General features: G+C 43.5%; 1 protein-coding gene across 7 annotated transcripts in view; it reads right to left on the reverse strand.

Annotated features, from left to right (window-relative positions):
* Positions 1 to 23725, reverse strand: part of MTM1 (myotubularin 1) — a 114945-nt gene that overhangs the window by 33332 nt on the left and 57888 nt on the right. For all 7 annotated transcript variants that reach the window (XM_060183550.1, XM_060183551.1, XM_060183552.1 and 4 more), the window contains 3 exons: positions 15032 to 15115; positions 12860 to 13009; positions 5772 to 5960 (listed from right to left, as the gene is read on the reverse strand). In XM_060183550.1, coding sequence (XP_060039533.1) covers positions 5772 to 5960; positions 12860 to 13009; positions 15032 to 15115 — 423 coding nt within the window. The remainder of the gene's footprint in view (positions 1 to 5771; positions 5961 to 12859; positions 13010 to 15031; positions 15116 to 23725) is intronic.

Genomic DNA, 23725 nt, shown 5'->3' on the forward strand with positions numbered 1-23725 from the left:
ATTAATTTAGGTTTTGGTGATGCCAGGGAATTATCTGGGCCCTTCACACATGTACGGCACTGGTGAGTGACTGAGACTGCAGAGCCACACCGAAACACCACTCCACCATCCCTGGAGCTCTTCTGGGGCTGCATTTGCCACATGGAGGACATGTGCTCTACCCGCTGAGCCATCTCCCAGTCTCTCTCTGCCATGTTGTCTCTGACACCAAAACTATGAAATGGGCATCACTGCCTCTGCTGGGCCAGTGGGAAGAGGAGCTTATGTGTTATGCTTTGCCCTACAGGCACTAAAGATAGACCAGGGCACCTAGTGGGACTTCAGAGAACAGAGGGTTTCCAGAAGGGACAAGATGGCTCTTGCCTCCTGCCATCCTGCAAGCAGGAATGTGCCAGGGTATGCATGGGTTCTTGGCCATGGCCTACTGAAGATGCCCGCTGTCCATGGACAAAAATAATACTCAGACTTTGCTGTTCAACTCTTAAGCTCTCTGCTTACTATCTCCCCACGGCATAGCCATGTGGCTGCTGGCCTTTTAAAAGGCCCCCGGCCATGGAAGGGGGTAAAGACACCTGGGTGAGTGGCAGTCACCAGGACAGGCACAGGGCTAGTCAAAGCAGAGGCACTTTGCTTTAGTGCTGGGATCAGGACAGCGACAGGGCCTGGAGGCCAGGAGGAAGCAGCAGAGAAGTGCACATGCCAACTTCTGCCTCTTTACACCTGAGACAATGGGACGGCTGTAGTGAGGTGGTCACAGACACAAAGGCTAGAGTGTCCTGCCAGGGACAGTGCCAGTGTCAGAGCCAGGGCAGGATGGCTACCAGACAAGACAAGAGATTCATTTTGGAGACACAGAAATCTGTCTTCAGCCCCTGCTATACACAGACTCTAGAGTAGTAAGACAGTAAACGTTTTTTTTCTTTGTTTTTATTGCCACCAGGGGCTCGGTGGTACCTGCATGATGGACCTACTGTTCCTCAAGGCCATTTTTTCCTTTCTTTCTTCTTTTTTTTTTTATTTGATAGGTCAGAAAGAAATTGAGAGGGGATGAGGGGGGAGATAGGAGAAGGAGGGAGAGAAACATCTGTAGACTTGCTTCACTACTCATGAAGATTCCCCCATGAGGTGGGGGCCAGGGGTTCAAACCTGGGTTCTTGAGCATAGTAACACGTGTGCTTAAGTGAGTATGTCACTATCTGGTCTCCAAGACAGTAAATTTTCACTTTGCTCATTTCAGTAAGTTCCCAGTTAACGACCAACTAGGCAAGTGGGTCATCTGCCCCCCCCCCCACTCCAGGGAGGTACAGAGTTCGGGTAGGAACACCTGACAGGCATCTAGCGATCATGCTTGGGATGTACCAAGTCCTTGGAAGTCACCAATGTCCACTCCATGGCCTGGGAGGGACTGGGAGCCGAGGCTCTGCTACAGCTGCAAACCTGTCACTCTCCCACAGCTGGGCTCCCTGCTTCCCTCATAGGTGGCTTCCCTGTTCAGACCAAGGATAGTCTTCAAAGAGACTCTTTTTTTTTAACTTCTTAATTTAAAAAAAATATTTATTTATTTCCTTTTGTTGCCCTTGTTGTTCTATTGATATCGTTATTGTTAGATAGGAAAGAGAGAGGAGGGGTAGACAGAGAAAGGGAGAGAGAAAGATAGACACCTGCAGACCTGCTTTCACTGCCTGTGAAGTGACTCCCCTGCAGGTGGGGAGCCGGGGGCTCGAACCGGGATCCTTACTCCGGTCCTTGTGCTTTGTGCCATGTGCGTTTAACCCTCTGCGCTACCGCCCAGCTCCCTTCAAAGAGACTCTTAGCTCTAGACTTTCTTTCACAAATACCTAGAAGTGATCCAAATAAATGAATAAATAAATAAAAAATGGGGGGACAGGATAATGGTTATGCAAAAAGACTTTTATGCCTAGACTCCAAAGTCCCAAGTTCAATCCCTTAACCACCATAAGCCCAAGCTGAGCAATGCTTTGGTCTAAAAATAAACAAACAAACATCAGTATCTATTAGCACCAAAAGTTCTCGCAAAAACAGCCAGTGAGGCAGCCCCACTGTAATCTAGAGCTGTGTAGGAGCCAAAATGCATCAGCTTGTGGCTAGAATTGATCTGCCCATAGACTTGGTATCTATCGGCTGAATCCAAAATGATGCGGTTTTGTTTGTTGCATGGGGGTGGGGAATGTGTGATCTGCAGGAGAGGAGCAATTAAGTTCAAAGGGGACAGAGAGTCAGAAGGGTGGGAAGCAATTAGTCAAGCAGAGATAGGGTTCCCCAAAGTTCAACTTTTCCAATTCTGCTTAGGTCTGAATTCTTCTTTGCAGCAGAAAAGAACAACCCAGAAGGCCTAGCAGGATGGCAGTGAAGGGCCAAGGGCACGTTGCTATGGAGACAGATGCTGGCAGGGAGATGCAGCTCAAAGGCGGACACTCAGGGTTTCTAAAGAGCTGACACATCTAGAGACCTTTAAAGCCCGAGCTTTTTCCTTCTCTTCATTACTAAGAGAAACACAGGTCTATTTCCTGAGTGTTTAAGAGGCATTTCAAGAAATCTCCTTGGCAGTGCACTTCAGAGCTAGTATATATATATATGGCATTTCTTTTCTTTCTTCTTCTTTTTTTCCTTGCCACCAGAGTTACTGTTGATGTTCATTGCATGATGAATCCACCACTACCAGTGACCATTTTTCATCTATTTTTTAAATTCATTTTTCTTTGTTGCTTTTTTCCCCCCTCTAATTTAATAGATAGGTACAGCAGGGCTAGATAGCATAATGGTTATGTAAAGAGACAGACTCATGCCTGTGGCTCTGAAGTCCCAGGTTCAAACCCCTGCACTACTGTAAGCCCGAGCTGAGCAGTGCTTTGGTTTAAAAAAAAAATTATTCACTAATAGGTACAGATTGAGAGGGGAGGAGGAGTAGATACAGAGGGAAAGAGAAGAGAGACACCTCCAGACCTGCTTCACCATTCCTTTAGCTTCCTCCGTGAAGGAAGGGACAGGGGGCTTGAACCCAGGTTTGAGGATAATAATGTGTGTGCTCAGGGTCAGGGAGTAGCACGACTGGTTATGTGCACATGTCACCACGTACAAGGACCTGGGTTCAAGCCACTGGTCCTCACCTAAAGGAGGCAAGCTTCATGAGTGGTGAAGCAGAGCTGCAGGTGTCTCTCTCTGTCTCTTTGCCTCTCTATCTCCCTCTCAATTTCTGTCTCTATCCAATAATAAATAAATAAAATACAATAAAAGATTAAAATAATAATAATAATAATAATATGTGTGCTCAACCAATGTGCCACCACCTGGCCTCCAAAGTATTTGCTTTCTACACTTCAACATTTTGCAAATATTCTTTCTTTCTTTCTTTTTATAATTTTTCCCTATTGTTGCCCTTGTTGTTTATCGTCGTCATTGTTATTATTGTTGTTGTTATTGCTATCATTGTTGTTGGATAAAACAGAGAGAAATCGAGAGAGAAGGGAGGAGGACAGAGAGGGGGAGAGAGGGAGTCGGGCTGTAGCGCAGCGGGTTAAGTGCAGGTGGCGCAAAGCACAAGGACCGGCATAAGGATCCCAGTTTGAACCCCGGCTCCCCACCTGCAGGGGAGTCGCTTCACAGGCGGTGAAGCAGGTCTGCAGGTGTCTGCCTTTCTCTCCTCCTCTCTGTCTTCCCCTCCTCTCTCCATTTCTCTCTGTCCTATCCAACAACGACAACAACAATAATAACTACAACAATAAAACAAGGGCAACAAAAATAAATAAATAAATAAAATAAATATTTTTAAAAAAAAGAGAGAGGAGAGAAAGATAGACACCTGCAGACCTGCTTCACTGCTTGTGAAGCCATCCTCCTGTAGGTGGGGAGCCAGGGGCTCGAACCGGGATTCTGATACCAGTCCGTGCGCCTTCCACCATGTGCGTTTAAACCGCTGTGCCACCACCTGGCTCCTGCAAATATTCTTTCTAAATGCTTCATTTTAATGTTACACCCTATTCCATCTGAGTGCGCATGGAAAGACTGTATTCTTTGCACATATTGCACTCTGAAACTTACATAAGGGATGAGTAGAAAAACAGATATAGGGTGAGCCAGGAGTTAGAGTAGTGGATACAGTTTTCAACTCTCAAGCATGAGTTCCTGAGTTTGAGCCCTGGCATTGCATGTTCCAGAATGATGCCTGCGTTCTATCTCTTTATTCTCTGTCATTAAGAAATATATATATTTGGGGGCCAGGTGGTGGCGCACCTGGTTGAGCACATGTTACAATGCACAAGGACCCAGGTTCATATCCCCAGTCCCCACCTGCAGGGGGAAAGTTTCACGAGTGATGAAGCAGTGCTGCAGGTATCTCTCTGTCTCCCTTCCTCTCTATCCAAGGCTTCCATCTCTATTTCTGGCTTTCTCTATCCAATAAATAAATAAAAATAATAAAAAATAAAAATAATAAAGAAATATATATATTTAACCACAGCACTGTTCTGGTATGGTGGTACAGGGGATTGAACAGGGTACTTTGAAGCCTCAGGTATGAGAGTCTCTTTGCATAATCATTATGCTATCTACCCTCCCACCTTGAAATAAATATTTTCTTAAAAGGAAAAATAAATATATGAAACTAAGGATGAATCCAAGAAGATACTCATATTTTGATTTGATTTCCTCAATTTTTGGTTTTCTTTTTTTGTTATCTTTATTTATTTATTGGATAGAGACAGCCAGAAATCAAGAGGGAAGGGGGTGATAGAGAGGGAGTGAGACAGAGAGACACCTGCAGCCCTGCTTCACCACTTGCAAAGCTTTCCCCCTGTAGGTGGGGACCAGGGGCTCGAATTCAGGTCCTTGCGCACTGCAGTGCGTGCGCCTAACCAGGTGTGCCACCACCCAGCCCCTAATATTTGGTTTTCTAATTCACCTATCAATTTGGCTCGCTGATCACTTTTCACAGAATTTCAAAACCATTTTCATTGCTTCTATCAGAACAGTGTAAGAACAGAGACAGGGTGCTGGGTAGTGACACAATACCATGTCCCTACCTGCATGGGGGGAGCTTCATGAGTGGTGAAGCAGTGCTGTAGGTGTTTCTCTTTTTCTCTCCCTATCCACCTTTTCCCTCTAGATTTCTCAGTGTTTCTATCCAATAAAAATAAAAATTAACAAATTTCTTTTTTTTTTCTTTTTGCCTACACGGTTATCACTGAAGCTGACTGCTGGCACTAGGACATCACTACTCTTGGCCGGCACTTTTTTTTTCCTTTTTAAGAAAAGTTTGATAGGAGAGGTAGAAATTGAGAAGGAAGAAAGAGAGAGAGAGAGAGAGAGAGAGAGAGATGTCTGCAGACCGCTTTGCTGCTTATAATGCTACAGTCTGCCTTCATTTCCTTTCTAAGATACACCTTTACCTATTATAACTTCCAGGTGTGCTTCCTTATTTTTTTTTCTAGAAGTGCAGGAGCCCAGGAGGAGGCTCAAAGTACAGTACATGTACCGTTAGCATTTGTGTGGCCCTGGGTTCTAGCCCCAGCACCACATGGGAGCACTGTGGATAGCCTGGGGTGACTCCATCGATGGTGGAGCACTAAGATAGTATCTCACCTGCCCCCCCCAAATATAGTTCAACAGTACTGTGCATGGGCTTCCCACATAAGTGAATTAGTGACCTGAATTAGCTCTGCTGATCAGAACACCTGCTTTATATAAACTCTGAATGGGAACACATCAAGAAGAACATGCACCCAGTGAAAGGAAGCTTCCAGAAAACCCCTTACCTTGTTGGCCACAGCGTTCACACTGGGTCTCGCGTCATAAATGGTGAGTTTAGAAATCTGCCTGTTGGTCTCTCTGATGACGTCAAGGTATTTCTCATCATCTTTGTTCCGCTTCCCGCTCATGCCCACAAGTGGCTGGCTGCAGCGCATAATGACCGTCTTGTTCTCTGGATGGATCCATGACAGCACCTGTGGATGGTTCAGAGATGGTAAGCGCATGAAAACTGTCAAGAAAAGGACAAACTGATCACCACCGTAACAGAGAGACCTCCTACAGAGGGGAAGAAAATATATATGTGTCGTACATCAAAGGACTGATAACCAAAACACAAAAAGAGCTCACCAAACTCAACAATAAAGGCAGATACTCCCATAGAAGCATGGGGAGGGGTAGGAAGGTATGGGCAGAATCTTCTCCAAAGAGACCCAACAGACATATGAAAAATGCACACTGAGTGATTGTCAGGGAAATGCAAATAAAGATAGCAATGAGATACCACTTCCCCCCTGTGAGAACGTCATACATCAGAAACAATAGTGCCAACAAATTTGGGAGAGGCTGTGGGGGCAAAGGAACCCTCCTGCACTGCTGGTTGGAATGTAAATTGGTCTAACTCTTGTGGAGAACAGTCTGAAGAACTCTTAGAAGACTAGAAGTAGACCTACCCTATGGCCTATCAACTCCTCCCCTGGGGCTAGATCCTAAGAAACCAAACAAACCCATCCAAAAAGATCTGTGTATACCTATGTTCATAGCAGCACAACTTATAATAGCCAAAACTGGGAAGTAACCCAGGTGTCCAATAAGAGATGAGTGCTTGAGAAAGTTTCTATATGTACAATGGAATATTATGTAGCTGTTAAAAATGATGAAGTCATCTCCTTTGTAACAACATGGAAATAACTTGAAGGTATCATGTTAAGTGAGATAAGCCAAAAAGAGAAGGGCAAATACTGAATGATCTACCTCACAGGTGAATTTAAGAAACAAAGGCAGAAAAGGGAAACCAAACTTGAGCGGGTCATGGTATATGACACCAAAGCAAAGGACTCTAGGGGAGGAGGGGAAAGGAGAGGATGGAGGGGCTCTGGGGTCCTGGTGCAGGATGGTGGGGGGAAAAGGACCTAGCTTGGGGGAGAAAGTGTCTGTCATGGGGAGATAAGAGGTTGTAGCTAAGCGTCAACAACTGTACCGTAGATGATTAACCTCCCAATAATGTGGAGGGGCACATTATTGTGAGATAGGGCACATGCTACAAATAGCCAAGCATTAGCAGTCATGGTGTCTTTGCTGAGGTGGTGACCTTGCTCATGTGGATCACTGACAGTGGGCTCCCAAAAGGCCATCCGAATGAGCGATGACAGTGCTATCTTTCCTTCCTTAGGATACGTGCTGGAAAGGCTTCCCTAAGCATGCTCTATCCACCCAGCTAAGAAATACAAATCTTCCCAGCTCATTCCAGTGTTTGGCTTCTTTTGTGGAGCAAGGCTCTTACACACTTGTGATTTCACCACTCTGGGTGGCATTTTCATTTACAGAGATAGACGACAGAGACACAGAGAAAGCAAGAGAAATAGCAGCACTTGCCCTGGTGCTATGCAGCCGCTTATGTGGTGCTAGGGGCTTGAACCTTGGCTGTGTACATGACAACACATTCACTCTACCCAGTGAGATATCTCTCCAGCCCCTTAATACTTTATTTACTTATTTATTTGTAAATATTTTCTTTCTTTTTTTCTTGCATAGAGACTGAGAGGAATTGAGAGGAAGATAGAGAGGGAAAGAGAGAGATAACTGCAGCACTGCCCTACTACCTGGGAAACTTCCTCACCTGTAGGTGAGAACCAAGGACTTGAACCTGGGTCCTTCCACATGGTAATGTGTGTGCTCAACCAGATGCACCACTACCTGGCCTCTTATATGCTTTTCTCAAAAAAAAAAAAAACCACTATTAATTAATGAATTTAGTCATTTATGTGGAGAGAGAGAGAGAGAGAGGAGAAAGGGAGAGAACAGAACATCACTTCAACCTAGAATCTAACCGCCTTCCCCCTTTTCTCCACAAAGTGGCACCTGCTGTCCCAATGCCCACGTGGGAAGCCATACCTGTAAAAGGTGTCTGATGGCATCATACAAAAACCAGAACAGTGCCCACTTTAAATGAGTGATGACCAGAAGGTGGCTCAGTGGGTAGAGCACATGCTTTACTGTGTGTGAGGCCCTGAGTTCCATCCCCAGCACCACATGGGAGCTCTGGGGGCAACACCAAGGATGCTCCAAGGATGGTGGAACATTGCTGTGGTGTCTCTCTCTCCTCTCTCATAATATATAGAATAAAGACTAGGCTGGGGCAGTTGTTCAGTGGTGTCACAAATGGGTATGAGCTTGGCCCCCTCCCCAGAATTGCATTTAAAACTATGACTCACTTGGTTGGTAGTAGTATTTCATTAAAGCATACCTAGGGGGGAGCTGGGTTGTGGCTTACCCATTACAGCACATGATACAACGTGCAAGGTTCAAGTCCCTGATCCCCACCTGTAGGGGGGAAGCTGCACAGGAAGTGAAGAAGGTCTGCAGGTGTCTCTCTGTCTCTTTCCCTCACTATCTCCCCCTCCTCCATCAACTTCTCTCTATCTCTACCCAGTAAATCACAAGTAAATAAAAAAATGTTTAAAGCATACCAGGATCTCTCACCTCACCATGGTGAAAAATGATAAACACTGGTGCCCACCACAATGACTTGGAAATATGGCAATGTGACTGACACACAACATGGTGTGAGCTGAAGGGGTACGCCATACTGATGTGGTATGAGGTCTGTGTGTGTCCATGGTGATTCTTCATAAGAGTGGCAGACACAGAAGGGCAAATCATAGCCCTACCATGCAGGGAGTCCTATTGCTTTTGTCTCTGCCTCTCTTCTGTGGTCCAGGGGATGGAACCCAGGACCTGTTGCATGCAAGGGGAGGTCTACAAATGAGGTAACACTATAGAGACAAGAACATTCTTTTGGGTGAGTGTAGAAATGGGGTTTCACATAAGCATGCTTTCATTGCTCCTAGGCCAATGTTTTCATTCAAAGAGAGACACCACAGTAGAGCTTTCCCTGGTGCTGTGGTATTCCTAGGTGGTGCTATGGCTCAAACCTGTGCTATGCACATTATAGGAAATGTGCCCTACCAGTAAGGTCTTCCTCTTTTCCTGCAAGATCACATTTATTCATTCATTTACCACCAGGGTTTTGTTGGGGCTCAGTGCCGGTGCTACAAATAATACCAGTCCTGGCAACCATCCCCCTGATTTTTCTATTTTATTGAATAGGACAGAGAGAAATTGAGAGGGGAGGAGGAGACAGAAAGACAACTGCAGACCTGCTTCACTGCTTGTGAAGTGTCTTCCCTGCAGGTGGAGAGTGGGGGCTCGACTCAGGTCCTTGTGCATGGTAATGTGTGGAATCAACTGGGTGCACCCACCTGGCCCTGTCAAGATCACTTTTAAAAGAGGAGCTTGCAGGGCAGGGAGGTGACACTGCAGTAGAGCATAGGACTTTTAAGAATGAGGTCCCGGAGGGCAGGGGTAGATAGCATAATGGTTCTGCAAACAAGTCCCAAATTCAATATCCTGTACCACCATAAGCCAGAGCTGAGCAGTGCTCTGGTAAAAAAGAAAGAAAAAAAAAAAAAAAAAAGGATGAGGCCCTAGGCTTCACCCCCAACATAGCATAAAATCAAGAAAGACAAAACCAAAATGAAATATGATAAGGGGGGGCAGTGTTCTTTCTGGTCTCGTTCTCAAACACACAATAAACAAAAGCAAACTGCTACACAGAGAAGAAGCTTCTTGAGGCCAGCTGCAAATATTGTTATGTGTAAACACCTGGGTTCAAGTCCCTGGTCCCTATCTACAGGGGGGTAGGGGGCAGCTTCAAGAGTGTTGGAGCAGGGTTGCAGGTGTGTCTCCTTCTTGCTCCCTCTCTCCCTTACACTTCCACCTCAGTTTCTCTTTGTTTCTATATAATAAATAAATGAATAAAAATATTTTTAAAAAGAGGTTTCAAATTTGGTAAAGTTCGTCATCAAGTCATGATTTTCACTAGGTCACAGGCAAGAGATGGCCCAATGAGAGCAGAATCTGCCTGCCTTCGTCCTATTCTCTCTGCTTGGGGGGATTTAAGAGTAGAACCCCTCCAAAGTTATGAAACGCTAGTTCTGAGTTGTTTTGTCTGTTAATCTCATTTTCATCTGGGGATCTCAAAGCAGATGCAAATAAAACTATTTCTGAGGAATCAGCCGCTACAAGTGCTTTTGCAAAAGTGTTTTAGGCTATTTGGGTGAAAGTAACTAGAAGCAGTAGATAATTAAGCATGCCCACAAAGAGTTAGCCACTGAGAGATGTTATCACAGCACTTTCTATAACAACAAAAGAGCCAACAGAACATCAATATCTTCTGAGAGAAAGCCAATTAAAGGCATCGTGGCAATCTGCATGGTATGAGCAGATACTGATCAGTATGGAAAGTTCCTACAAGATAGCATGCGCTAGAAAAAAGCAGATGGAGACAGATCACGGGGTGATTTCTGCCTTTCTCTTTCTCCAAATAAAACCAAGTCTGCACAGGCTGGGGCCAGGATTCCCACTGCTGCTCTCACCAGGTGGCAGAGCTCTTTCTGCTGATCAGTATTTTCTAAAACACTTAAATACCTGTCAAGGTTTCTGTGACATTAAGACAGGTCGGTGTGAGACCAAGGCATACTGAACCACAAATGGGATCATTAGAGTATAAGGATCCTTTCATTAGCCAATGTTATTTTCTAATATTCTGCAGGCTATTATATACAAAACAGCAAGATCACTTTCTCTTCAATTTTCATACTTTATATGAGCTTTAGGAAAGAACTGAGTAGTAAATACAAATGATTTTATACTGAAAAAAAAACAGATATTTCCTGGGTTGCTGTCAAAAATCAGGTACATAGAAGGTGTTTTGGAAAGAGCACATTTATTGAGATTTTACCAAGTGAAGTCTCTCTACGGATGGAGACGTCTTCATTTTCTCAGAAAAAAGCAAAGGCGAATCTGTGGCCACCACACAGTAAGAAGAATCAACAAGATGTCTAACTAAGGAAAAAAATAGGCACATGATTCATTCTACAGTGGACTCTCACTCATTAAGAACAATGGCAATTACTGGATCAAGATGGCAGTCAGGGCCCAGTAATCTGGGCACAATAGTTTCATTGCCTCTCATGTCCTCAACCACCTCCATTCTCATTCCCCCTTCTCCCCCCACCCCCCGTCACATACACATACAACTTTGCCACAGCTGATACCCAATAATTTTGTTTAAAGATTTTATTAATGAGAAAGATAGGGGTAGAAAGAGAAAGAACCAGACATCACTCTGGTACATGAGCTGCTGGGGCTTGAACTCAGGCCCTCATGCATGAGTGTCTAATGCTTTATCAACTGTGCTACCTCCCAGACCACCTCAATAAGTGAATGAAGGAGTAAGCAAACTTCAATCCACATGTCCCTGGTCTAATTTTCTTTGTTGACAAGGCATGAATTAGCAAGTCAGCTGGTCATGGAGCCTGTGGTTAGGACACAGAAAGCATGTGGAGGCAGGAAATGAAAGGAAAGGCTGGGTGATGAACACCCTGTTGAGCACACACATGACCATGGGCAAGGACCTGGGTTCAAGCCTGTGCTCCCCACCTGCAGGGGGGAAACTTCATGAGGGTGAAGCCGTGTTGTAGGGGTCTTTCATTCCTCCGCCCTGCCTTCCTGTCTCCCCCACTCCCCTCAATTTCTCTCTTTCCTATCAAATCAAAGAAAGGAGAAAAACAAAAGGAAAAATGGTCACCAGGAGGAGTGGAATTGTGCAGGCAACAAGCTGTAGAGAGAAAAAAGAGAGAGAGATAGAAAGAAAAAGAAAAGAGTCACCTAGATTCCTCAGCACCATCATGTTCTAGCAAATTAGTGAAAGAACATACTGTCAAGTATAATATATATCAAGGAGATATGAAGAGCACTTGTAATTAGAGAAGCAAATTGCTTTCAAAGTCATGAATCATTACTTTGATAGTTTTACACAAATGTCCTTTTAAGTACAAGAACATCTCCACTTAGAAATTAAAGTCAAGGTGACATTACATCTTAACTTCTTCAGCCTTTGTTGTTTCAACTGTGCAAAACCCAAACAAAACAAAACTGTGTCCTTATTATGACATGCCCTGAAAATTAATGGAGGGGAAAAGAATTCTCTGAAGTTTCAGTCGTCCAAATTTATGGCCTAAGAGTAGATAGTCTGACAGGTACATAACAGGCCACAGAGAACTGTGTGATCCTCGACACTGCAAATACACTGTCTGCAAAGATCTTCACTTGACTCCTATCTGCATGTGGTTTGGAGGCAGCCTGCAAATGTGATGAGAAGCTAGCAGGCTCAAGGTAAGTGGACCTGGAAGCCGGATGTTGAGCGCTTTATGCTGGAAGACAGTGTGCTCCGTCCACTGTGCCTCAGTCCATGTTGACTCAGAGCCTCTGATGTTTGTTACTGTGCTATAAAAACTACAGTTGGCCTGTCCTTCCTCCCTTCCATTTTTGTTAATTATTTAATTTATATATTTATTTCATTTTATTGTCGCCAGGTTCATTGCTGGTGCTTCATACCTGCACAACAAATCCACTGCTACTGGTGGCCTTTTTTATTTTTAATAGATACAAAAAAACTAAGAGGGAAGAGGGAAGGGAGAATAGAGAAGGAGAAAGAGACATCTGCAGCACTGCTCATGAAGCTTCCTCTTTGCAGATGGGAACCAGGGACTCGAACCCAGGTCCCTGTTCATGGTAACTTATGTACTCTACTGGGTGTTCCACCACTGGCCTTTGCCTCCTTTCCTCCACAAATGCTTGACTACCTTGAAAGCACATCATTTGCTCTGCTCTGATAACTTGTCTGTCCTCACTCATTAACTCCTACCAGGCAAGTGCTGCCTCTTATGGGCTAGACGGCAATTTCATGAGTGTTTCTCAGGATTCCTTGGCCACTGTTCCTTAGGAATCAAACTCTGGTTGCCATACTCACTGGGATTCGGTTTCGAGATCTGAATGCTGCCACCCTCCTGAGGTCTTCATCTGAGGCACGGTATGGGACCACCAGGAGTGGGGGGTAGGTGTCACACAGTTCATAGAACTTGTTGATAAAGGTGATTCTCCAGTGATGATTGGGCAAGCCCTGCAGGATAAGAGGAAGTCTGAGTCAATACCGTTTGACATCATCTTTGGAAAGGACCTTGGGGCTCTCCTTTCTTCTTCCTAGCAGAACTTATACATGCTTCTCTGACCACAGGGAAGTGACACTACAGGTTTTCATAAGGGAGCCAATGTCTACTCCAGACAACATAACAGCACAGGACAAAACACTGGTGGGTTTCCATAGGTCTAAGCTCAAAGTGGTAATACAGAATCTTCTGGATTTGGGTCTTCCTTTATTCCACAGCAAACTAGCCTGTACCACTGGTGCAACATAGAGGAACCCAAGTCCACCCCTCACCCATGCACCCACCCCCTTCCAGCCCAAAGAAAAGTGCACTGCGTCTTCTCAACCTATGTCTATCTGAGGGCAGGAAAGAGATCTGGAAACTTCCTCTCCCCACCCAAACCTGACAGCAGGCTTCTGTCTGCTCCAGCGTAGAAAGAGGCTATACTAATGAAGAAAGTCACAGAGGGGAAGTAGAGGAAAGCCCCTCTGGGGAGGCTCATTTCGCCACCTCCTATGAGTTTTTGTCAATTGAGTTATTTGGCCTGGTGACTGCTCTCCAGGTTGCCTGAGCAATGCAGCCATCTGACTCTCTGCAGGCGGCCAGTGCTCTAGGGAGACACGGAAGGCACCCTCCCATCCCATGGTCGGCCTACAAAATTGCATCTCGTCCAGACAAGATCCAGAGGTGGTGGAATACTCTCTCCCCATACTCACAGATACACAGATACACACACAGAAGTGAGCTAGGCGGGTGTTTGCCTTGGGGACAGACATTGTACCTTGGTTTTAGGTCTGGTCCCTATGGAGGAGGGACCAGATGAGTCTGATGCTGAGTCCAATTAGAGAGTTAAAAGTCCCATCAGAAGGTTATAAGAAAAAAAGATGGAATATAACGGCAGTCCAGAACAAAATTACCTTCAACAGTTCATGCATGCATGCAATCACAGGAACTAAGGGGGCTGTTTTGCTGCGACATAGAGGCTCTGACCTCACGCACAGTAAAGTCTTGACACTGTCAATGACACTGCCAAAATAAGATTTAAGTGTCTCAGTACCCAGTGCTGTAGAGGCCTCTAAAACCTGCAAAAACGGTGTGACAGTCTTTCATCTACCTCAATAGTTGAGCCAGAACGGAGGTCATTTAAACTAGAGGTGTAGACAGCCTCTGAAAACTCAAGAGTCAACATCTCAGTTCTGGAAGCAGTAGGACACAGTCTCTCATGAGTGTACTCTAGACAAGCTCCCATCCCCACCTTGGATGTGCTTCTGCATAGACACTGCTGATGAAGACCAAAAAAGGAAATCCCCCAGGGGTGGGAAGTGAAGATGGCAGCAAGAAGGCTTGTCTTGAGTCTAGAGTTGTGTGGCTTAACACTCAACACGATTTGTTAACAGTTTCCAGGGCTCTGGAGAATGGGAATCATGTAAAATGCCATCTTAAAGTGCTTAGCTGTCTTATAAATGTGATGACATCAGAGGTCAAAGTGCAACTCTTGCTACAGAACATGCACAGGACCCTTGTCATGAAAATGCCAGCCATATCTGTCGCTGAAGAGTGACCTGGTACCGAGTCTCTGGCTTTTGGTATGACAAAGACTTGCATTTATAGACAAAGGTTATATATCAATAGAAGAGCGATAAAGGCAATGGAAATAAAAAGCAGTCCAAGCTTTCTTGAAAGAGACATCACTCTAGGAAAATTCTGATTTATTTGAATCTGATGGCTACAGTGATGCCATTGAACTTGAACTGCCAGTCATAGTTAAATGCACAAAAGTCTCAAAGTGTCCCTTCCCAGTCAGGGAGAGAAATAGGTCTGAAATTTCTAGCCCTCAAGCATTTGTTTTATTTCATGAGCTGCATATTACTGATGTCCACTGCCACTGACTATATATAGTTAGTAACTATATGGATGGCTCTCAAAGGGTATGGCTAAGGATGACATAACGTCACCACATGTGAGTCCACCACATGTCCCAGGGCCTACTGACATACCTGTCGCCGGTATTCTTCAACTGGATTGTAAACCATCCATCCATCCACGTTGAACTTTTCTTCATTTGCAAATGCAAATATTGGCTAGGAAGGTCAGGGGAAAAAAAAGAAAGGGTCTCAAGTTCTGTAAGAAGGAATGAAGTCTGCTAATAGGACATTCTTGGAGTTGTTGCCAGATTCATGGCCCATGTTATCACAGGCCAAAGTGAGACTGGTAACAAATAGCAGTAGGGAATTTCCATAAGACTGTTACTACCTTCTGTCTTGAGACCTCAATTTCCTACAACCACACAGATCTTTTCAATTCATTTTTTAAAATGACACTAAGCAGAAAATCAGATTTCCTATTAGAAAAAAAAGTTCCTTTATCAGTTTTAACAATTGATCAGGAAAAAGCCTCTGAAATAAGAAGACTGTGGAATGATCATTAAAATGTGGCTGTCTCTAGGAGGAGCAGTGACAGGAGGACATGAGAAAATGTCTTAATTAGCTCTCTCTGTGAATTCCCAATCAATGCCTTGATCCCTGAGAAGTGAAACACTCAGCCTCTCACCTCCTCTCCCCCCAGGCTCACTCTTGAGGGAATACTGACAGATCACATGCCTCCAGATGCCACCTGTGCCCCAATAACTCCTACACATCAACCACCCTCATGCCCCAACTCCAACCAGACTCAGTGACTCAAGTGCTCCCTCCATCCCTCATTTTTGTTCATTTCTTGGTTTTCAGTTATTTGCATCTTTCCCAGGATGCGTAAGAGAATGAAGCCTCCAGTTCACAGCAAAGTAAAATACGAGGGTCTGCTGCTTGAACGTTCAGTCCAGAAGTAAAAGAAAGCATGTGCACTGATGTCATTGTATTCTTGTGACAAACTGGCTACATTCCCATGTACATGTAGGTGGCTACATGCCACCTACATAGCACTCAGTGGTTAATAAGACAGCAACTCTTTTGCTTCAAATATCCTTTCGTAGCCTGTATTAAAATCACCGGCTTGGAGTGTATACAACTCATCAGAAGATGCAAGTTTCACAGTCCAAACAAATGATCTCTATCAGTTCTTTAATAGCTTAAGATAACTCTGAACACAAGTAATTAAAAGAACTACAGTGACCTGATCATAGTGACATACGATAGGCTAATGAAATCATTCCAGAAGGATGCCACATTGTGAAGAACATTCAAATACACGGGATAAGGCGATGACATCAGTCACTTTAACACTGGCCTGGGAATCTGACAAACATGGCTACTACATTGGTGCTGCTGTGAGAACCAGCCTTGGACCTCAACATTTTAGTGGAGTTTATAAATCACAGAACTCTAAATACACCAATCACAGACAAAGAAATTGAAACCGTTATTAAGAATCTCCCCAACAACAAAAGTCCTAGACCAGATGGCTTCACAAACGAATTCTACAAAACTTTCAGGAAACAGTTAATACCCATACTTCTTAAGCTATTCCATAAGATTGAAGAAACAGGAATACTCCCTTCCACCTTCTATGAAGCCAACATCACCCTGATACCAAAAGCTGATAGGGACAGAACAAAAGAGGAAAACTACAGACCAATATCTCTGATGAACATAGATGCCAAAATATTAAACAAGATCTTGGCCAACCGGATACAGCAACATATCAAAAAGATTGTTCATCACGACCAAGTGGGATTCATCCCAGGAATGCAAGGCTGGTTCAACATCCATAAGTCAATCAATGTCATTCACCACATCAATAAAAGCAAAGCCAAAAATCACATGATTATCTCAATAGATGCAGAGAAAGCCTTTGACAAAATCCAACACCCATTCATGCTCAAAACTCTACAAAAAATGGGAATAGATGGGAAATTCCTCAAGATAGTGGAGTCTATATATAGCAAACCTACAGCCAACATCATACTCAATGGACAGAAGCTGAAAGCATTCCCCCTCAGATTGGGGACTAGACAGGGCTGTCCACTGTCACCGTTACTCTTCAACATAGTATTGGAAGTTCTTGCCATAGCAATCAGGCAAGAGAAAGAAATCAAAGGAATACAGATTGGAAGGGAAGAAGTCAAGCTCTCACTATTTGCAGATGATATGATAGTATACATAGAAAGACCTAAAGAATCCAGCAGAAAATTACTGGAAGTTATTAGGCAATATATCAAGGTATCAGGCTACAAAATCAATGTACAAAAATCAGTGGCATTTCTTTATGCAAACACTAAATCTGAAGAAGAAGACATCCAGAAATCACTCCCATTTACTGTTTCAGCAAAATCAATCAAATACCTAGGAATAAAGTTGACCAAAGAAGTGAAAGACTTGGATGCTGAAAAATATGAGTTGCTACTCAAGGAAATAGAAACTGATACCAAGAAATGGAAAGATATCCCATGCTCATGGACTGGAAGAATAAATATCATCAAAATGAATATTCTCCCCAGAGCCATATACAAATTTAATGCAATACCCATCAAAGTTCCACCAAGCTTCTTTAAGAGAATAGAACAAACACTACAATCATTTATGTGGAACCTGAAGACACCTAGAATTGCCAAAACCATCTTGAGGAAAAGAAACAGAAATGGAGGCATCACACTCCCAGACCTTAAACTATATTATAAAGCCATCATCATCAAAACAGCATGGTACTGGAACAAAAATAGGCACACAGACCAGTGAAACAGAATTGAAAGCCCAGAAATAAATCCCAACACCTATGGGCATCTAATCTTTGATAAGGGGGCCCAAAGGATTAAATGGAAAAAGGAGGCTCTCTTCAATAAATGGTGCTGGGAAAACTGGGTTGTAACATGCAGAAGAATGAAACTAAACCACTTTATCTCACCAAAAACAAAAACCAACTCCAAATGGATCAAAGACCTAGATGTCAGACCAGAAACAATCAAATACTTAGAGGAAAACATTGGTAAAACAGTTTCCCACCTATACCTCAAGGACATCTTTGATGAATCAAACCCAATTGCAAGGAAGACTAAAGCAGAAACAAACCAATGGGACTACATCGAATTGAAAAGCTTCTGCACATCCAAAGAAACTATTAAACAAATAGAGAGACCCCTCACAGAATGGGAGAAGATCTTCACATGCCATACATCAGACAAGAAACTAATCACCAAAATATATAAAGAGCTCAGCAAACTTAGCACCAAAAAAGCAAATGACCCCATCCAAAAATGGGCAGAGGATATGGACAAAACATTCACTACAGAGGAGATCCAAAAGGCTAACAAACATATGAAAAACTGCTCTAGGTCACTGATTGTCAGAGAAATACAAATTAAGACAACACTAAGATACCACCTCACTCCTGTAAGAATGGCATACATCAAAAAGGACAGCAGCAACAAATGCTGGAGAGGATGTGGGGACAGAGGAACCCTTTTACATTGCTGGTGGGAATGTAAATTGGTACAGCCTCTGTGGAGAAGGCTAGACATGGACCTTCCATATGATCCAGTAATTCCTCTCCTGGGGTTATACCCCAAGGACTCCATAACACCCAACCAAAAAGAGGTGTGTACTCCTATGTTCATAGCAGCACAATTCATAATAGCTAAAACCTGGAAGCAACCCAGGTGCCCAACAACAGATGAGTGGCTGAGAAAGCTGTGGTATATATACACAATGGAATACTATGCAGCTCTCAAGAACAATGAAGCCACCTTCTCTGACCCATCTTGGACAGAGCTAGAAGGAATTATGTTAAGTGAACTAAGTCAGAAAGATAAAGATGAGTATGGGATGATCCCACTCATCAACAGAAGTTGAGTTCTTCTTCATCTTCTAGCGTTTGCCAGAAGTTGAGTAAGAAGATCTGAAAGGGAAACTAAAAGCAGGACCTGATCAAATTGTAAGTAGGGCACCAAAGTAAAAACCCTGTGGTGAGGGGTAGACATGCAGCTTCCTGGGCCAGTGGGGGGTGGGAGTGGGTGGGAGGGATGCGTCAGTCTTTTGGTGGTGGGAATGGTGTTTATGTACACTCCTAGCAAAATGTAGACATATAAATCACTAGTTAATTAATATGAGAGGGGGAAAATCAATTGTATGTCTCAAAGTTTTTCAAAACACAAACTGAATCTTTTTAATATATAGGCTGTGTATTTGATATGCGGACTCTCTCAAAAGCCTAGACCAAGTAGATTAGAAGCATCCAATAGCACAGCTATATACAAGATACTGGGTACTGTACAGCAAACCATAACAAAAGGACTTTTCAAAGTTAACCCAATTACCAAGTAATGTGATGATAACATTAACTATCGATTGTCTTTTTGAACCCCAAGACAGCAGGAACCTCACATCTCCACTATAGAGCCCCTACTTCCCCCAGTCCTGGAACCCTTGGATAGGGCCCGCTTTCCCATATGCGTCTCCCAGTCCATACCAAATAATATTGCATCCGCCGATCACAACCTAACCAACGCAACGATTACCACCTCAACATACTTCACCTCAGACTGTGTCCAGAGACTTCACGTGTGGAATGATAACCCTTCAGCTTCATTACTCGGGTGAGACCTTTCCTTTTATAGTACACTCTAATTTCATCTCAGGTGGTTCACTTTCTAACAAAGTCCCATAACCTAGATATACACCAGTTTCTGTGAGAGAGAGCTTATGTTCACACGTATCCATAAACTATATATATCCATAAAAATATATACCTGAAAGCAGAAGTACACTAGAGTTTGCAGTGAGTACCTCCCTAACACTTCCTCTCCACTATTCCAAGCTTTGGGTCCATGATTGCTCAACAATTTGTTTGGCCTCATATGTTAACTATCCTTTCAATCACCAGGTTCCAGATGCTACCAGGATGCTGGCCAGGCTTCCCTGGATTGAAGACCCCACCAATGTGTCCTGGAGCTCAGCTTCCCCAGAGACCCACCCTACTAGGGAAAGAGAGAGGCAGACTGGGAGTATGGACCGACCAGTCAATGCCCATGTTCAGCGGGGAAGCAATTACAGAAGCCAGACCTTCTACCTTCTGCAACCCTCAATGACCCTGGGTCCATGCTCCCAGAGGGATAGAGAATGGGAAAGCTATCAGGGGAGGGGGTGGGATATGGAGATTGGGTGGTGGGAATTGTGTGGAGTTGTACCCCTCCTACCTTATCGTTTTGTTAATTAATCCTTTCTTTAAAAAAATATCACAGAACTGCCAGATGCTTCTTGTGGGGAAACACACACAACATGCTAGATACCAAACTGGAGCTCCAAGTGGGAAATGCAGTATGCTTAAGCTGGTATTTTAACCACCTGAATAAATTAACTTAGATGCCAAGAAATGCTAATTCTTAAAGTGTTAAATGTTAGTGTTCATGCCCCCCCCCCTCTTTGTGTGTGTGTGTGTGTGTGTGTGTGTGTGTGTGTGTGTGTGTTCTGTCAAAACTAAGTCATCCCCGACCCAATGTTCTATATAGCAGGCAAATGACAAGTTGGTGGAGGGTGAGGTGCGATGACCCCGATCTTGGGAGAGAGGTGGAAGTGTACCCCTGTGACAACCACAACCTAGTAAACCAATATTTCCTTGCCAATTAGTGATTGAGGGGGAAAAAAAGCCCAAGCTGCCCATAAACAACTTGCTGTACTGAAACAAGAAAAAGAATCATGCTGATTTGTTCCACAGTTGAGGACCGGGACTATTTTTTTTTTTCTCCAGATATTTTGATTCTTACATTTATTTCCCATAAAGATTCAGATAAGAAAACAAGGCAAGGATTTGAAAAGATGAGCTTACAAGCATAACAGAAAGGTAGACTTGAACATAACTACTTAGCAAGCATTAAAGCCACCTCACTCATGTGCACGTCGTTATTAGAAAGGGCCAAATTCAATAAACATGGAAAAATGCTCCAAGCCATTAATTGTCAGAGAAATGCAAATAAAGACAACCATGAGTTACCACTTCACTCCTGTGAGAATGTCATACATCAGAAAAGGTAGCAGCAACAAATACTGGAGAGGTCATGGGGACAAAGGAACCCTCCTGCACTGCTGGTGGGAATGCCAATGGGTCCAGCTCCTGTGGAGAGCAGTCTGGGGGAACTTTCACAAGGCTAAAAGTGGACCGATCCTATGACTCTGTAATTCCTCTCCTGGGGATATATCTCAAGGAAGCAAACACACCCATCCAAGAAGATTTGCGTATACCTAAGTTCATAGCAGTGCAATTTGTAATAGCCAAAACCTGGAAGCAACCCAGGTGCCCAACAACAAATGAGTGGCTGAGCAAATTGTGTTATATATATACACAATGGAATACTACTCAGCAATTAAAAAATGGTAACTTCACCATTTTAAGTCCATCTGAAACTAGAAGGAATCATGTTAATTGAGATAAGTCAGAAACAGAAGGATGAATATGGGGTGATCTCACTCACAGGCAGAAGTTGAAGAACAAGATCAGAAGGGAAAACACTAAGCAGAACTTGGACTGGAGTTGGTGTATTGCACCAAAGTAAAAGACTCTGGGGTGTGGTGCGTGGAATGGGAGGGTTTAGGTCCTGGAACATGATGGCAGAGGACCTAGTGGGGGTTGAAGTGCTATGTGGAGAACTGGGAAATGTTATGCATGTATAAACTATTGTATTTTACTTTCAACTGTAAACCATTAATCCCCCAAGAAGAAAGGGCCAAATCTCCCACAAATGGAAGCTTGTTGCAAGCCTGACTAAAGCTCTCCTCTGAGAACTGGTAAAACCTAATATTAGCAGGTGAAGTGTCTGGAGTTTAAGTTTTATTTTTTAAATTTATATAATTTTATTTATAAAATGGAAATATTGACAAGACAATAGGATAAGAGGCATACAATTCCACACAATTCCCACCACCAGAATTCCGTATCCCATCCCCTCTCTTGACAGCTTTCCTATTCTTTATCCCTCTGGGAGTATGGACCCAGGATCACTGTGGGGTGCAGAAGGTGGAAGGTTTGGCTTCTCTAATTACTTCTCTGGTAAACATGGGCCTTGGCAGGCCGATCCACACTCCCAGCCTGTTTCTCTCTTTCCCTAGTGGAGCAGGGGTGTGGGGAGGCAGGGCTGCAGGACACACTGGTGGTGTCATCTGCGCAGGAAAGTTAGGTTGTTATCATGGTAGCATCTGAAACCTGGTGGCAGAATAATAAAGCTTAAGGGCTGACATCTCACGCCTAATATCTCTGGACACTGTCCAAAGTGAAATATGCTGAGTTGGTACTGGTTGCTTTGCTTAGGTTGGGATCAGCAGACGCAGTATCAGTTGGTATGAACCGAGAGAATCATGCAGGAAAGTGAGCCCCACCCTAATGGTTCCAAGACTGGGAAAAATACGGGCTTTATAGAGAAAGGGGATGGTTCCTGCTGTCTTAGGGTTTAAGATGGCAATAGATAGTTATTGTTATAACCAAGTTATTTGGCAACTGGGTTAACTTTGAAAATCCCATTGTTAGGATTTGCTGTAGCATACAAGACCTTATCATAATTTATGTCCTTTAATGCTATTTACATAGAGCTGCATCTGATAAAGTAATGCCACCAGTTTACTTTCCTGTTAGTATATGGGCACTTCACCAAAAGACACCAACCATGGAGACTTTCAAAATAAAGATGCATCCATATGCATTTTTTCTAAGATTAAAAATAGCATGAAGTAACATTTCAGAAATGCGAAAGGCCAAAGTTGAGATGAAAATCTTCAATTTCACACTCGGGATAAAAACAGCTCTCACAAAGAGAATGCATGTTGTCACTTAAGTGTAGTTATATTTACCAGTGTTGTGTCTTGGACAGTCTGGTATGACAAGAAATTTTTAGCTTTTGCTCAATGAGTCATTATTTTTAAGTAGCACTTATATAAAGGCACACTGAGTAGCCAGAAATGTCAAGCTTGGAGTTCGTTCTATTTAATGACATCTAGAAACACTGCGTAAGCTATGACTTTTGTCCTCTGAAGAGGCTGAGCTATCTTTCTGTTCCTGAACTGGGGTCCCAGCACCTTATGGAAGGCAGCAGGTCACTGTCATCAATAACTGGCCATGAAGTGTTTCAGAATCAGATGCTTGAGAATCAATCAGATACTGTATTTTTTAAAATTTTATTAGTGATTTACAAAATTATGAGATAACAGGGGTATAATTCCACACTGTTCCTGAAACTAGAGTTCTGTATCCCCATTCCCTCCATTGGAAACTGCAGTAGTTCTCCCAAGATCACAGATATGGATTGAATAGTATTTCTATAACTATCTATATTTATATATATTCCCCTATGTTTTCCTATGGTCCTGCTTCCTCTTCCTTTGATAGATATCATTTTCATCCCAAAGGAAGGTCATCACAGAAGAAACTAATTCCTGGGAGAAGGATGGTAGTGCATGTGGCGCAAAGCCCAAAGACTGGTGTGAGGATCCCGGTTCGAGCCCCTGGCTCCCCACCTGCAGGGGAGTCACTTCACAAGCGGCGAAGCAGGTCTGCTGGTGTCTGTCTCTCCCTCTCTCTGTCTTCCACTCTTCTCTCCATTTCTCTCTGTCCTATCCAACAACGACGACATCAATAACAACAACAATAACTACAATACAAGGGCAACAAAAGGGAATAAATAAATAAATAATAATTTAAAAACCAATTAAAAAAAAAGAAACTAATTCCCACACTACTACAGGGAATGGCTGTGTAAGCTGTGTAGTTTTATTTTC

This window comes from Erinaceus europaeus, chromosome X (assembly GCF_950295315.1).
Source record: "Erinaceus europaeus chromosome X, mEriEur2.1, whole genome shotgun sequence".
NCBI lineage: Eukaryota > Metazoa > Chordata > Mammalia > Eulipotyphla > Erinaceidae > Erinaceus > Erinaceus europaeus.